Raw genomic sequence first — 16,130 nt, forward strand, 5'->3', positions numbered from 1 at the left:
GAGGGTTGTGGGGGTCTGGAGCTCACTGCCTGAAAGGGTGGTAGAGGCAGGAACCCTAACCACATTTTAAAAATACTTGGATGTGCACTTGGGATGCTGTAACCTGCAGGGCTACAGACCAAGAGCTGGGAAGTGGGATTAGGCGGGATAGCTCTTTGTTGGCCGGTGCGGACATGGGCCAAAATGGCCTCCTTCCGTGCTGTAACTTTCTATGATTCTATGACTTCATTGTAGACAACCAGGAAAAGGTGTCACGCCGTTCAGGAATATACGAACTCAGGAACATGAAACACTGCTTGGCAATAGTGGTACAGATACAAACTCCACTCTAACCTCTTCATGGATGGCTCCCAACTCAAATGAGGAAATTACTGTGATTTTACACACTTAAAGATAACAACCAGAATTCTTGCAGGCAAGACCAGAACTAGGGGCCATAAATTTAAAATAGTCACAAACAAATCCAATGGGGAATTCAGGAGAAACTTCTTTACCCAGAGTGGTTAGAATGTGGAACTCGCTACCATAGGGAGTGGTTGAGGCAAATAGTAGATGTATTTGAGAAGCTAGATAAGCACACGAGGAAGAAAGGAATAAAAGGATATGTTGATGGGGTTAGATGAAGGAGGAGGCTCTTGTGGAGCATAAACACCGGCATAGACCAGTTGGGCCGAATGGCCTGTTTCTGCATTGTTAATACTTTGGGATTAAACAACCGCCTTCTGTACAATATTTGCAGCTACTGACTAAGTTGCTGGACTATCAGGGGCAGGTTCCCAGTTACATTGTTGGGGAGGGAGGAGGAGGAACAGAGAAGAACACAACCTGCCCTCAACTCGGCTCCAACTAGCAGAAGGAACAGGCACGGTCCGAGTTAACTCTTGCTGCCCCGCCACTGCATGATTAGCCCACATCCTCTGCGTTGCCAACAGGCCAAAGTCTGACATTTGCAGTACACAAACCAACATCCAAGCAATCCACGGTGCTGTGTGTAGGCACACAGTACCTGGGGCTACACCAACTTCATGCCGTCATGAACTAGATGCAAACCTGTGGTTAAAGTATTCACCCGACGACGGAGCAGCGCTCCGAAAGCTTGTGGTTTCAAATAAAGCTGTTGGACTATAACCTGGTGTTGTGACTTCTTACATAAAGTATTAGTGGTTCAAGTTGAACGTGTATACAAGTAGACCAACCACTACAATGATCATTTCCAGCCAAAGGGACTTCTGCAGAGCACGTTTGTAACTAGCACCGTGCTCAAATACCGCTTATAGACTCTTCCCCATGTTTGTACATTACACCATGTGAAGTAAAACTACAATTCTCAACATATGCTGCATCCAACACAAGTAACCTACTGCCTCTACATTACAACCCCAAACAGTATCCCCATTAAAAGCAACCAAACAGCAACAATCTACATATAGTTTTCAGCCAGACATTGGTTCCCCAGTTTAGATGGGAAATTATGTACATCAACACATCCCTACAGTGCACTAAATCACGTTAAAGGCGTAAATCTATCAGCGGTGTGAAATTACACACTCTCCACCAGATTTAGCACCGGAGCACAATCTTCATTTAACTCTAAAAATAAAGGCTCATGATACCACCTCTTTACACGTTTCTTATCTAGCATGTTTAAAGAAAAACTCCAGTCACCTTGCATTCTCTACCAGTGGCTGAAGGGCAACAATCCAAGCCTCTCCAGGAACTCTGGATTGAGCACTCCCTGGAACATTGGTGCCCAGACCCAGGAAAGTGCCACCCCTGCATGTTTCTGCATACATGCACCACCTGACAACAAGCGAGTCAGGCAAGGGGAAAAAGTTCAGTCTCCCAATCCCCTCCACCCCTTTAACCCAACACCCCAATGGCTTGTAATTGCTTGAAGACAACAGAAACAAGCCTTTTAAAATGCAACCTTTTGTACAACTCCACCTTGCAGCTCAATTATACACTCAGTCTCTTCACCCAAACAAGTCAACTTGCTAATCAAGAATTTTAATCCCAATTACCTTTCCCACACTCCATACCTGTTCTTGCCCCTTGCAACCCCCACCCCACCATGTAAAATCCTGAATGAAATTCTCAGCTACAATCAAAGATTGAGACCATCGGATCAGCTGCCTCTGCCACTTCCCTTCCTTCCCCTAGCCCACCAGGCCAAAATTCCTCCAAGGTTCCCCCCTGCCCTAGCCCTGAACTCTCCTCTTTCTCCAGTTTCTCTCCGATCTCCCCTCATGACCTCTCCGCGCTCATCTTGTCCATGAGATCCACTTCCTGCTCCCTCGACCCTATTCCCACCAAACTGCTGACCACCCAACTCCTTTTTCTGGCTCCCATGTTAGCTGACATTGTTAACTGCGTTCTCTTCTCCGGTACTGTACCCCTCCCTCACATCTGCCGTCATCACCCCTCAAAAAACCAAACCTTGACCCCTCCGCCCTTGCAAACTACCACCCCATTGCCAACCTCCCTTTCCTCTCCAAAGTCCTTCAACTTCTTGTCTCCTCCCAAATCTGTGCCCATCTTTCCCACAATTCCACGTCTGAATCCCGCCAATCAAGTTTCTTTGCCACAGCACCGAAACGGCCGAGTCACAAGTGACATCCTTTATGGCTGACAAAGGTAAACTATCCCTGTTCGGCCTTCTTGACTAGTCTGCAGCCTTTGACACAGTTGACCACTCCATCCCTCTCCACCGACGTCCAGCTGGGTGGGACTGCACTCGCCTGGTTCCATTCTTATCTATCTAATCGCAGCCAGAGAATCACCTGCAACCACTTCTCCTCCAGTTACCTCTGGTGTCCCCCAAGGATCTATCCTTGGCCCCCGCCTATTTCTCATTTACATGTTGCCCCTCGGCGATATCATCTGAAAACACAGCGTCAGTTTCCACATGTACGCTGACAACACCCAGCTCTACCTCACCACCTCTTCTCTCGACCCCTCCATGGTCTCTAAATTGTCTCACTGCTTCTCAGACAGTTCTGGATGAGCAGAAATTTTCTCCAATTAAATATTGGGAAGACTGAAGCCACTGACTCCGTTCCCTCGCCACTGACTGTTCACTCTCCAACATCCATCCCTCTCCCCAACATCTGTCTGAGGCTGAACCACACTGTTCGCAACCTTGGTGTCATATTTGACTCTGAAATGAGCTTCCGACCACACATCTGCAGCGTAACTAAGAACGCCTATTTCCACCTCCATATCACCCGTCTCCGCCCTTGCCTCAGCTCATCCGCTGCTGAAACCCTCATCCATGCCTTTGTTACCTCTAGACTTGACTATTCCAACACTCCTGGCTGGCCTCCCACATTCTACCCTACTTAAACTTGGTCATCCAAAACTCGGCTGCCCGTGTCCTAACTCGCACCAAGTCCCGTTCACCCATCGCCCCGATACTCACTGACCTACATTGGCTCCTGGTTAAGCAACACCTCGATTTCAAACTTCTCATCCTGGTTTTCAAATCCCTCCATGGCCTCGCCCCTCCCTATCTCTAATCTCCTTCAGACTCAACACTCGAGATGTCTGCGCTCCGCTAATTCTGGCCTCAAGCATCACTAATTATAAATCGCTCCACCATTGATGGCCGTGCCTTCAGCTGCCTAGGCCCTAAGCTTTGGAATTCCCTGCCTAAACCTCTCCACCTCGCTACCTCTCTTTCCTCCTTTAAGACGCTCCTTAAAACCTACCTCTGACCAAGCTTTTGGTCACCTGCTCTAATTTCTCCTTGTGGCTCGGTGTCAAATGTTTTTGTCTTTGAATACACCTGTGAAGCGCCTTGGGGTGTTTTACTACATTAAAGGAGCTATATAAATACAAGTTGTTGTTGCACATTAGCAAGGTGAATGCATGGCCACACCAGCATGCTACCACCTTAGGCAAAACACTTCCTATTTGGTAAAATATCAACTAGAACATGAAAATGCTCTTGTTCACTGACTGACTCAATCCAAATAAAAATTATTAAAACTGGCAACAGAAAAATGAGTGTCTGGTTTCATTTCCCTTTTAAATTATGGCCTGATGTGTCCTGTTAGAACAGATTATCCCTTCTGACTCATTGCAACCAGTTTGAAGCTAATATTCTAAATCTGTACACCTCGGGAGATAAACCAGTGATAAGTGGACCTAACTAATTCAAAGCCGTGGGATCAGCATCTTAAGTCACCGCTCCTCATTCCTCCCTCTGCATGAAACTTAAAACTATAACTGAAGTGATCAAGAATTTAAAGTACTGCCAAAACTTAATGGCCAAATGCATTACTTGTCGTGGCAGGGAGACAGAATCAGGGAAGTTCTAAGTCAAGCAGAGAACGGGAAGGGGATAGGCCCAGATTGGTATCGAGCACCCCTCCTGTGAAGTACTGTTGTGGATTTTGGACAAGGACAGATCCAAGCTCAGCTGTGATGCACTCCACAGTCAAATAACCTGCTGATGCTCACCGCTAACATGAATTGCATCTCGAGTAAAGGTGTTGAATAGTATTAAATGAAGTAATTGCATTAAGCGTCAGGCAGTTGGCAGCCCATCCACCACCGTAAACATTTACTCCCCCACCACCGACACATCATGTCTGCAGTGTGCACCATCTACAAGATGCACTGCAGCAACTCGCCAAGGCTTCTTTGACAGCACCTCCCAAACGCGCAACCTCTACCACCTAGAAGGACAAGGGCTGCAAGCACATGGAAACACCACCACCACACCTCACCATCCTGACTTGGAAATATATCGCTGTTCCTTCATCGGCACTGGGTCAAAATCCTGGAACTCCCTTCCCAACAGCACGGTGGGAGTACCTTCACCACACGGACTGCAGCGGTTCAAGAAAGTGGCTCGCCACCACCTTCAAGTGAAGCGAGGGATGGGCAATAAATGCTGGCCTTGCCAGGGGCGTCCACATCCCGTGAACAAATAAAAAAGTTCCCAGCATATCAGCTACAGCAGAAATGAGAACCAATTAAACTCTGGTCACTGGAAACGCCTAAAATATTAGACGTGGCCAAATCAAAGCTAGCTTTCTGACAGCAACACGCTCAAATGTAGAGATGCCAACATGTAACAATGATCTTAATCTTTATAAAATAACCCTCTCCTGGGGCTCAGCTCAACCAAACCAGGGCTGAGCTTCATTTACTTGAAGCTCAAAGTACAGCAACTTAAATTCTTTTAAAATATCAACAGCCCACAGCAAATATCGGTTCTGTAGTTAGCATCTCGTGGAACTTAGCTCCCTCAAGAGGCCAGTTGCACTTGACAACCCCAGCACATGTACAGTTTAGAGACAGCGCTGTATTTCTACATAGAGGCTCACATTTCCCTGCGACTGACACTACGATTAATTTAAGAGGTAATGAGATGAGAGAACAGACTACCATGAGCTATTCATACGCATGACACGACCATGCACCGCTTTAATACATCATTTTCTGGAGTCAGTTTCTTAAACTAGAACATGTACGCTTACAAAAAAAACTGCTACCCAAGGTCAGATATCACTAACAGTAATGTTATGAAAAGTGCTGTCACAGTCACTAGCATTTTGGTACCAGTAAAGGGGAAGTGGGGGAGGGAGGGGAGAAAGAGCAAGAATGAGAGCAATCAAGAAAACACAAACCACCACAATACTCTGCATAAATTAGTGTTTACATATGTAACAGTAGATTATCAATCATTTCAAACCGTTGCCACCAGATCATCCTTTAATCCAAATAAGAACACAAGAATTAGGAGGAATACAGCCCCTTCGAGCCCACGGCACCATTCAATAAGATCATGGCTGATCTTAGACCACAACTCCACTTTCCCACCCGATCCCCATATCCCTCGATTCCCCCAAGTGCAAAAATCTCTCACTCCAGATATAACCCAAGTTTGGAAGGACAAAAATCCATATTGCATTCCTGGGTGTTTCAGTTCAAGAGGACACAGCATGAAAATTCAGCCACACCTTTACACCGTTCTGAAATCCCAATCTTAGAACCACAGGACTTTACAGCACTGAACCCACCGTGTCTGTGCTTTTCTTCTGCTGGAGTAATTCAAAACTAATCCCACTAGTTCCTCAATTTTCCCATCACACAAAGCACTGCATACCCCAACCCACCAACCCCCAGTAAAGAAACCCCCCCCAACCCCGGTGACTATTTTAAATTGACAACTCTGTTTAACGTTTTAAGATTCGGAGAGGGATTGACAGGGTAGATGCTGAGACTGCTTCCCCTGGCTGGAGAGTCTAGAACTAGGGGGCATAGTCTCAGGATACAGGGTTGGCCATTTAGGACTGAGATGAGAAATATCTTCACTCAGGGTTGTGAATCTTTGGAATTCGACCCCAAAGCACTGTGGATGCTAAATCGTTACGTTTATTCAAGGCTGAGGTCAATAGATGGCCAACTCCTGCTCCTAATTCTTAGGTTATGACACTGACTGCCCAATGAAAGGAAGGTATTTCCCTATTCACCTTGATCAAAACTTTTCCTAATGTTAAAAACCTCAAATCTCCTCTTGGCCTGTCCTGCTGTAGTGGAAATAGCCCCAACATCGGAAGTCTCTACTCGATAGTTGCCCAACCCTGGCACCATCCTCGTGAATCTCTAAAGCTTCAATTCCTTTCCATAATGGGTGCCCAAAACTGTGGGGGGGGGGGGGGGGGGGAGGGGGAGGAGAGAACTGGAGTGCTAACATTTAAACCATCCTCATCTTATCCATAATCAACTGCTGCACACACCTACAATAAAACCATGCTCACCTACACTGCAGTGATTTCCAAACTGACTTTTAAACACAATGATTGAAGCCACTGCAGACAGTACAGAACTGCCTTCCCATCAATATTCAAATACTGCCACCTGCTGCTAACACAAGTTCAAGATCCTAGGCCCCATCCAACCTACAAAACAAGCATCAACAGCTGCACGTTAGATGTGTGGCAATAATGGTTTGCCTGGGTGGGGATTACAGGGCTGTTATGGGTAATTAACTTGGCTTTAAGAAACGAAATCTAATTTAGCATTTAATTTTACACAAATTCAGCCAAATACCAAACATGTTAACTCACTTCCAAATAAGACAGTAAACAGGCCCGAGATATTCATAAACTGCTAGTGGTTCAGGGCCATAACCGTTAGTGATCAGATCATTAGAAGTGAATGCGTCACACCACAAACCAAAATCATTAATACCTGGGGTTCTTTCTGTAACCTAGGGTGGGGCCAGTTATTTACCGTACAACCCATAAATTGGTTAGTCATTGAAGTTATGGACCTGAATTCAGAATTTAGTGCAGTCACTGGATTTAATTAGTTCGTTAGCAACAATATGCGTTGGGAAGGGGCAGGAAGTGCACTTCCAGTATGGTTTTTATGAACACATCACCTCAAACTGCTTCCACCATTTCCAGCGAAAGAAAGACAGACAGTCACTAGATCTTGGAAACGCAGAATGGGAGTAGGCCATTCAGCCCCTCGAGCCTGATCCGCCATTCAATTAGATCATGGCTGATCGACATCGTAGCTCCATATCCATTAATAGCTTTGCCTAACAAAACACCATCAATCTCAGTTTTGAAATTTTCAATTAATCTAGCTTTAACAGCTTTTTGGGGGAAGGGAGTTCCAGATTTCCACCAGTGAGTGTGAGTGCGTGCGTGAAGTAGTACGTCCTGAAGGGCCCAAGCTCTAATGTCAAGGTTCTGCCCCCATGTTCTGAACTCCCTCACCAGAAAAAATAATTCATCTAGTGTTGCAGATAACCAAGTTTAAAAAAACAATTTAACTGCACTGCTGGGCATTTCAGTCTTTATATTGGGCATCAAAATTCCCATTATAAGCTGCACAGGTCGGAGAAGAAACGACAGTCCAACTGCAGCAAATTATCACATGTCCAATGGCCCCTTTCATTTTTTTTGGGTGCGCTGCCCATTCAAATTTTCACACATCTGCAGTTTTTCCATTCAAAAGCCGGCGAGCCAGCTGCGCGGGAGCTCCAGACAGCTGCACGCGACCCGTTACCTTGAATCTTTGACAATATTGCAGCTTTGCATAGACTGCAGCTTGCAATGTTTATTACCAACTCGGGCCAATTGGCAGCAATGAGTGCGATGGGGTCGACAACTAGCAAGCATTTGGCTCCAAAACACACAAGAGCCCAAGGTTGTCGACAATCAAACCCCAGTTGAGGGGTCAAAAAACCAAACTGTTACTCTGCAACTACAAACTGGACCAACTGATCAATGGTCACTTTACCTTCTTAAAAAGGACAACGCCATCCTCCTTCATATCATACTTGGTAAAGATGTCTGCATCTGAAGTGATTCCGAACGGCACCTCGTCAATGGCCTCTGCAGCCTGCAGGAATATTTTGGCATCGTTCCCTTCCACATCCTGAAAGCAGACAAGGCTTTATTCAGACACATTTTCATTCCACTCAAAACATTTGCAAGAGCTGCAAATTTGAGTCTGTTGCACTGAAAGCGAACGGCAAGGTTTACTCATGTCTTGCTGTAATAATCGCGTTTAAATAAACCCGGCACTTTTAGCTTCAAGGGGTTCAAACAAAAATCAGATTCCTCCACTCCAGACTGCAAGAACTACCGATGACCCCATCTAGTGACATCTGCACACACACACACACGTTCCCTCCAGTTACGAGTGTTAAATGCAGAGCCCTTGCACTGACACTTTATATTTAAGAGATAAGTCAAGGGATTTCACGTAAACTATTTTAAACATTACACACTTGGTGCTCAGAACCACCCACTTAAACATCTGGTAGGGAATAAATGTTTTTTTAAACTTGTTTCTTTTACTCCTTGTTCAAATTAGCTTCAGTAAGTGTTGACATCAAAATCTAAAGTCTTCAATTACCATAGTGATCCTATTGTGGTAACGGAACGACAGAGACTCCTGCAAGATATCTCGGAGAAAACTGAAAAGACTCCAGTTCTGCAGCAAGCCAACGTGTCGGGACCAAATTGAGAAACTGGCTTCAAAAAGTTGCAAACTTTCTCAGCACAAATGCAGAGGCAGCCAAAGCAGAGGGATGTACTCGAGGACCAGGACACAGGATGAAGACATCTCTCCCAGGGAGTGCAAACAAGCCACTTCTACACCAAAGGAAGGGGCAGGAAGAGAACGAGCCTAAACAGAACAGCATTGGCAGAAGCAATAAAAACTCTGCTTTCCCATCTGCCCTTTTATCTAAGGGTAGTGCCTAGTCAGAAACTAAATATCTAGCTACTTTTGTAAATTCAGGTCTTAATGTCTTAAAAAGTCAGCTCCATTTGCTGTGTAGGAATTTTTAAAAATCAGAATTCGGCCCGAGCTACAGCAGTTGTGGCGGCTCTACAATGAGCTCTGCCTTTGTGCTAGGTGCAGGGTTTTAAAAGCCAAGCTACCACACAGTAATTAAACAACTTGCATTTCTACAGCATGCCTCACACGCAGGAAGTGCCAAGTGCTCAAAAATGGGAAAAGGAAAGGCCGAGGAATAGGGGTGCGGTCAAAAGCAGGAGGGGAGTTTGAAGGTGGCAACACAGCATGGTCTGACAAGTATGTAGTGGCTCAATGAGCAGCCATCAGGGGGAAAGCTGGGAACAAGGAGAAACACTATTAGTGGAGGATATGTGAAGCGATACAAAGCTGAATGTTCTCAGACAGGATGGGACAAGGTGATGGAGGGAAGAAAGAAACTTTGATGTCAACTTGCTAGCGCACAGGAGCAGGTGCAGATTGGAGAACGGAAGTGACTGGACTGAGATTGTGCGAGGTGCGGGTGAGAATATCAGTTGTGGCGAGTTTTAAAAGTTAGGAGGGTTGCTGCAGAGGTGTCGTTTTGGGAAAGTGTTGAATCAAGACGCCAGGTGACAAAGGCATGACTGCACGCAACCATTTATGTACGGGACAGAGGGGGAAGAAAACAGTCTTGGCAAGAGCAGATTGTGTGGGCTAACAGTGGGGGGGCAGAAGCAGGGATCCCAGTTGAACAGTACGCCCCAGACTCCACAATGCTGAAATTAGTCTGCAGTGGCAGTCTGAGTCATAGCCAGAGGCACATGGACGCTGGCAGGAGCCAGAGAGGATAATTTCAGTCTTGCAGGCATTAAACAATCTAATCATCCAGAAGCTGGTGTCGGGTAGTTGAAGATAGTCAGTGGAAGAGACAGAGGGATAGCACTGGGCCTCAGTGTACACATGGAAGCTGACTGCATATTTCTAGGCAACAAGGGAGGAGGATCCAAAGATGGGAGCCCGAGCAACACTACAGGCAGAGAAGTCGCAATGTTCCATCTACCTGGTACAGACATTTCTTCTAAGCCCTGCTGGAACTTTTGCCGTGATCTTAAATTTGTGGACTTTCATTACCGTGGCAACGAGCAGAACCAAATCAGAATCCTCCACAACCTCGATCTCCACTCTAGTGTGGTTGGGGGGGGGGGGGGGGGGGGGGGGGGGCGGGCGGGTGGAGGAAAGCCCCAACTTAAAGTCTCAATATAACACTTGTTTGGCAATATTTTCCTTTGCCTTCCAAATCCCAATCATTTCTTTACTATCTTGTCCAGCTCACCCTCTCAATTTCCTATACACCCAAGGCTCACTTTTCCTCGCAAGCTGCCTATTCTACTCTTGCTTTTCCCTTCCCCCTGCCACGTTAGATTAATCCTGTCCCACAACGACATTGGTCCCAGCTCTGTTCAACGCCAGGCCCTCCCACCCACAATGCTCACTCGTGCAAATATCCCAAGAATCAGAACAAGTTCCCTCCAACGGCACACCAACGCCTTAATATGGCTGTTCTTGTACTGACTAGTGTATGACGCTGAATCTTGCAATCAGTACCTCAGTTTCTTAATGCTTCACCTAACTCCAGAATTTATCGGAGATCTCCAAATCCTGTGTGTTGTCACCAGTTCACAAATGAAACGAGACTTGCCAGCTGATCCGCTTCCTTAGCCAAGAGCTTTCACCCCCCACCCCAATTGCCCACTTTTGCTGCATTTATATTGCAGCACTGCCATTGGCAACCCCAACTTTGGTGCCAGTTGCTGCCTCCAGCAGCATGCAGTACCCCCTCAAAGGGATTAACCCACTGCAACTTGTGGCTATAAGCCAGAGTCCTCAGCCCACCCATACGCAGCAGCAGTGCAGTTTTCACACTGCCATCTGTCGGCCCATGCCTTATTTTCCCAATTCTGTGCACTAAAACTAAATTACTAACGTAACAGTTCCCATTTGCTTTCAGATCATTTTGCACTTCATTCCACCTGGAAGCCACTTAATTTAAAGTAATGGTTTTGCATTTCATTGGGTTTTTTGGTAAAGTTGTAAAACCCAGTGCTATATTTAGAGGCAATTCTCACTCAGTCTTTTGCTACTGAATGATTCTTTAATTCTTTAATTAAATGTTTATTAAAAAAAAAAAGAATCCCCAAGAGGCTTAATAATCACTTGTTATTCCATTAGCTCCATACCCTACTGGGCTTTAAGTGGCAAAGGACAAGATAATTAGGGTAAATCTTGTTCACAATTACATAAAGCAATAGTCAGTTACCATTACATAAATGATTGGCCATACACTAGTAGTAACATGTAAACAGCAGTGCAGCTGTTGGTTAGCAGCCTGTCCGCCATTCAGGTTCATGTAACTGCATGCAGCAGTTACAATGCACATCGGTCATCGGTGCTGCATTGACAGTTCAATGAAAGGGACTCGTGTCAGTTTTCAACCCATTTTTCCAGAAATAATTCTTTATTCAATTCTTAAACATGGAAAAGAATGGACAATTTTGCCAGTTCTTTGCACAAACACATCACTTGCAGTCAGTGGCTGGTAAGTAGGACTCAAAACACATGGTCCGTTACATACATTGAACACTGGCTTTCACCACTCACGTTACACGAGCAGCCAGAAAAACCACAACTCTCTTGCCCACATTGCCCTCGCTGTGGTAGAGCTGCATTAGTTTGCCCATGTTGCACACAACAAATCTTTAATAATCAGTACCTTGAAAAACCCAATGACAACCACTTCGGATGACTCCACTAGTTTCTCAGCAGCAACTGCTTCAGTGATGGTGTCTGCTGCGGGTCCCGTGCGTTTCTTCAGCCAGTTAACAATATCTTCATGCTGTCTTCCAGCTACCAAAGGAAAGTCAAAGCATTTTTTTTTATAAAAGGGAGGAGTACTTGCTCAAGGTGAAGCTAGCTCATGAAGTAATAAGGGATGTTACTCATCGGGTGACCCTATATCGTGTGCCCTTCACACAGAACAGAAAGATCGCTGGGAAGAGGCGAAACCTTGGCCAGAGATCCTGGTCAAGTGATCCAAACTGCAGAGATTCACATAATTGGGCATCAGTAGGATTGGGATCAGCTGTGATGCCCCCACCCCTCAACATCACAAAGCTACTCACTGCCATGGTTTATACCTAAATAATACTTACTGGGTAAGGCATCAACTATCAACCGGTGCCCATGGGACCACCCCAGCCAAGGAGTCAATTCATTCAGGAGAGGTGGGAAGGAAGTTTCTTGCTGGGGCAGTGCACCGAAGCTTCAATTAGTCTCTGACCCACACAATAAAGAGTGCATTCACTTGGTACAGGCAGTGGTGGAAAAACAGTTCCCACACTTGCAAATTTCATCAAAAAGGAATCAATTCCTGCACAATATGTGGATACATCTATCTACTGCAAAGGTCTATCAGCATTGCACAGTTTCAGTCTGAACCATTTGATGAATGGAATCTGGATCTGAATCAATCATTCAGTAAGTTATCGTCCCCTCAAATGTAGGTTGAAGTTGAATAGAGATATAGGCTTTTACCAAAAAAATTTCTACTTAAAATACAGACCACCACAGATTCCTTTGTTCAGAGGACAGATGTAATTTTTTTTACAAATGTTAAATCATACAGAAGCGTTTAGGGATACAACAATCATGAATGTTATCCAATACCGAAATGATACTTACTATTTTGCATTGAGTTTCATAAGGTATGAAACTGAGGCATCAATTTCACTTTCAGATAGTGACAAAGTCTACAGGAAACCCACAGCAACCAGCCTGTATTTTCCCACCCAGCATTAACCTTCTAACATGTCTTAGCCACAAAAAAGTGAAACAAAGCTTGTTTATACTGGACTAAAATAAGATACAATTCAGTTTTTAAAACACTTCATGAATGAAGGTGCAGGTTGCAAATTCCTCAAAACATCCATACTACCAGACTGAAGAAATACACATGATAAAACAGTGAAGTGCCCAAAAAATGAACTTTGAAATATACTGGCTTATATGGGCAAACACCACAAGTTTGCACTAGCCAGAGCCAACAGCATGAAGAATGACAGGTCTTTTTCGGAATATAAACCAGCATACAGAACTTTTACTTGGAACTTGAGCAAATTACTTTTATTGACTCAATGCTGTGTGGGAGCTTTCATTCAGAAAAAAAAAATTCTTGTTTTATGGGCGTCGCTGGCAAGGCCAGCATTTATTGCCCATCCTAGTTGCCCTCGAGAAGGTGGTGGTGGTGAGCCGCCATCTTGAACCGCTGCAGTCCATGTGGCAAGGGTACTCCCAGTGTTAGGTAGGGCATTCCAGGACTTTAACCCAGCAACGATGCATATCCACATTAAAAAGACAGATTGGACCCAAGTTTAACGTCTCATCTGAAGGACAGGGTGTTGAACAAAGACTAGGTACATCCCGCAGTACAATTGCTATTCCAAGCAGAAAGCTGAACACCAAGTTCAGAAAGCGGCTACTAATTGGTCACTGATGGCAGTAGCAATATGAACGATGAATTAAAGCAAATGGAAATTAATGTATTGCTTTAAATGTAATTTTTGCTATACAATTCACCAGTAAGCCCAGTTACAACACTGAACTACCTACAAGGGCGGTGCAGCCCAATTCTGGTAACCTAGCTGCACTGTCAACTAAGTACTTTGCTCAAGTTCCAAGTCAAAAGGAACAGTTTTTAAAAAAATTAAAGATATGGGGACAGTGCAAGTTATTTATGCATTCAATGTACCGTTAGAACAAGAATCTTCATTACCTGCATAGTCCTTAGGATTGCTCTTGTCTCCATTTTTAAAAAACTTAATGGTCGGGTATCCCCGCACTGAAAACATCTGCGCTAGGTCGGATTCCTCGGTGGCATCTACTTTTGCAAGTCTGATCTCAGAGCCTTCTTCTTTCAGTTTTGCAGCAGCTTTGCTATATTCAGGGGCAAGGGCCTTGCAGTGTCCACACCAGGGGGCATCTGTAAGGAGAACAGTCACGTCAGATCAAAAACTAGCAAATGTGCAACGGGGCAGTGTTTCAGGACAAAGTTGAAAAGTTTACCAATTTTCTCAGATGCTGCATTTACAGCAAATCCCCCCCCCCCCCCCCAAAACAACGTTTCCTCGAATTCCTTTGTGGGGCCGCGCTGTCCGTTCAGGAATCTGCGCAGTTTTTAATATTTAAAAGCCGGCTTACCAGCTGCACAAGACCTCCAGAGCGCTGAAAGGGAACACTGTGGGCTGACCCCCCCGGAGTTTCAAATCTAAAGCCAAAACATCTGCACGTGAGGAATGCACAGGAATTTACCCCAGTCACTGTAAAACACATGCTTATGTTAAAAGCCATGGAAGTTGAAATCAGCCCTTTTCACATTCAAGAAGTGAAGATGGGATAGATACTGCAAGAGATTAATGGCTGTGATCGGTTTATTAGGATGCGTTGAAAGTTAGTTAGATTCAAACCATTTAGATACCAGAATGATTTTACTGAAATGGAGAGAAGATGGTAAATTCACACTACATACTCGAGACACTTACCAGTCTAAAACAACTGTTCGGGTAGGACGAGTTGAATTTTTAACAGCCTCCAGTGTTGCGATACAGTACTGTACATTGCTATGCCAACGTGCAGCAACATAGAACAGCAGGACAAACAGGCACCCAGATATCAGAGACTAGGCACTTGTCATATATCCCTATATTCATATTCTTTCCAGTACAGAACTCAGCAAGAACACCTGCATCACATTCCCATAACTCTGACAGTAAGCTCCTGGAGCAGGGCTTTCCCTCAGACCACCAGCAGAAATAAACAACAAGAAATGTGGAGCAGGCAGTCAGCCCTTCAAAAGGTCACAGGTCCTTTGGCATAGCGGTCACTCCTCTTCCTTGCTGCATTATTTCCCCCCTCCCCCAAAGACACTGGGGTTGGCCCGTGACATGCTTAATAGCATTAATGACAAAGGAGAAACTACATCTGCAGTGTCTACCCAGTTTTCCACCATTGCCAAATTTAGCCCACAGTACAAATGGGGCAGATTTGACAATAGAAACCAGTGCAATATAAAAGGGGGCAGCAATCAGCTAGTCAGCCCCCACAGCCAGAGAAAGAGAAAACTCCAGCAAAAGCCAGGCAATGAAAACAAAAAAAAGCTAGGAACTTCCACTGGAGTAGAGTGGAAAAATTGAGAAAATTCTCATCGATGAGGCAGCCATGATACATTTGAACACCACAAGATTCCAACAAGCATTCAACTATAGCACCAGATAAAGGCATCCTCAGTCAGTGCAGCCATTCCATAAGAACCTCCCCAATAAGCAGCCCACTGCATCGCACACTATCGGCAGCAAATTACATTACTGCACTGACAGTATTGCATATATTCTTCCTGATGATCCTGCACTGACAATCGGGAAACCCAAGTACAGCTCACCCACTTTAAATTCAGCTCACTAACTAGCTACAGTGCAGCATGAAAATGTTAGCCTTCAGGTCAGAAGAAAACAAGCTTGCAAGTCACACTAACCCAACACCTGGACATCTACTGCAATCATTCAGATCCTGACCGACATGTCCTCTGACCAGCAATCACAATACCATTTTAATATGGTTATGAATTAATTCTTTATAAACACGGGCTTGTGCTGGGTGGATAACCTTGTCAAAACATTCCAATACCATACTGCATGTGGGAACAGTCACTAAAAAAGGCCGAGGAATTAAGAGGCAGCCGGCCAGTCAATGCATTAACCAGTGCACAGTGGTCCTTTGCTCAGCAGTGGTGTACAGGCAGGGAAGTGACCTGCGACCGTTTGCTTACA

The 16,130-nt window shown here is 45.0% G+C and overlaps 1 protein-coding gene across 1 annotated transcript in view; it reads right to left on the reverse strand.

The window, feature by feature from the left end:
• The window catches only part of p4hb (prolyl 4-hydroxylase, beta polypeptide), a 39,208-nt gene that overhangs the window by 12,346 nt on the left and 10,732 nt on the right, over positions 1–16,130 (reverse strand). The window contains exons 2-4 of the mRNA XM_085963868.1: positions 14,081–14,287; positions 12,023–12,156; positions 8,266–8,403 (exon numbers count right to left, since the gene is read on the reverse strand). Coding sequence (XP_085819994.1) covers positions 8,266–8,403; positions 12,023–12,156; positions 14,081–14,287 — 479 coding nt within the window. The remainder of the gene's footprint in view (positions 1–8,265; positions 8,404–12,022; positions 12,157–14,080; positions 14,288–16,130) is intronic.

The sequence above is a fragment of the Somniosus microcephalus genome, chromosome 21 (assembly GCF_052327205.1).
Source record: "Somniosus microcephalus isolate GS21.2 chromosome 21, FLI_Smic_1.0, whole genome shotgun sequence".
Taxonomy (NCBI): Eukaryota; Metazoa; Chordata; class Chondrichthyes; order Squaliformes; family Somniosidae; genus Somniosus; species Somniosus microcephalus.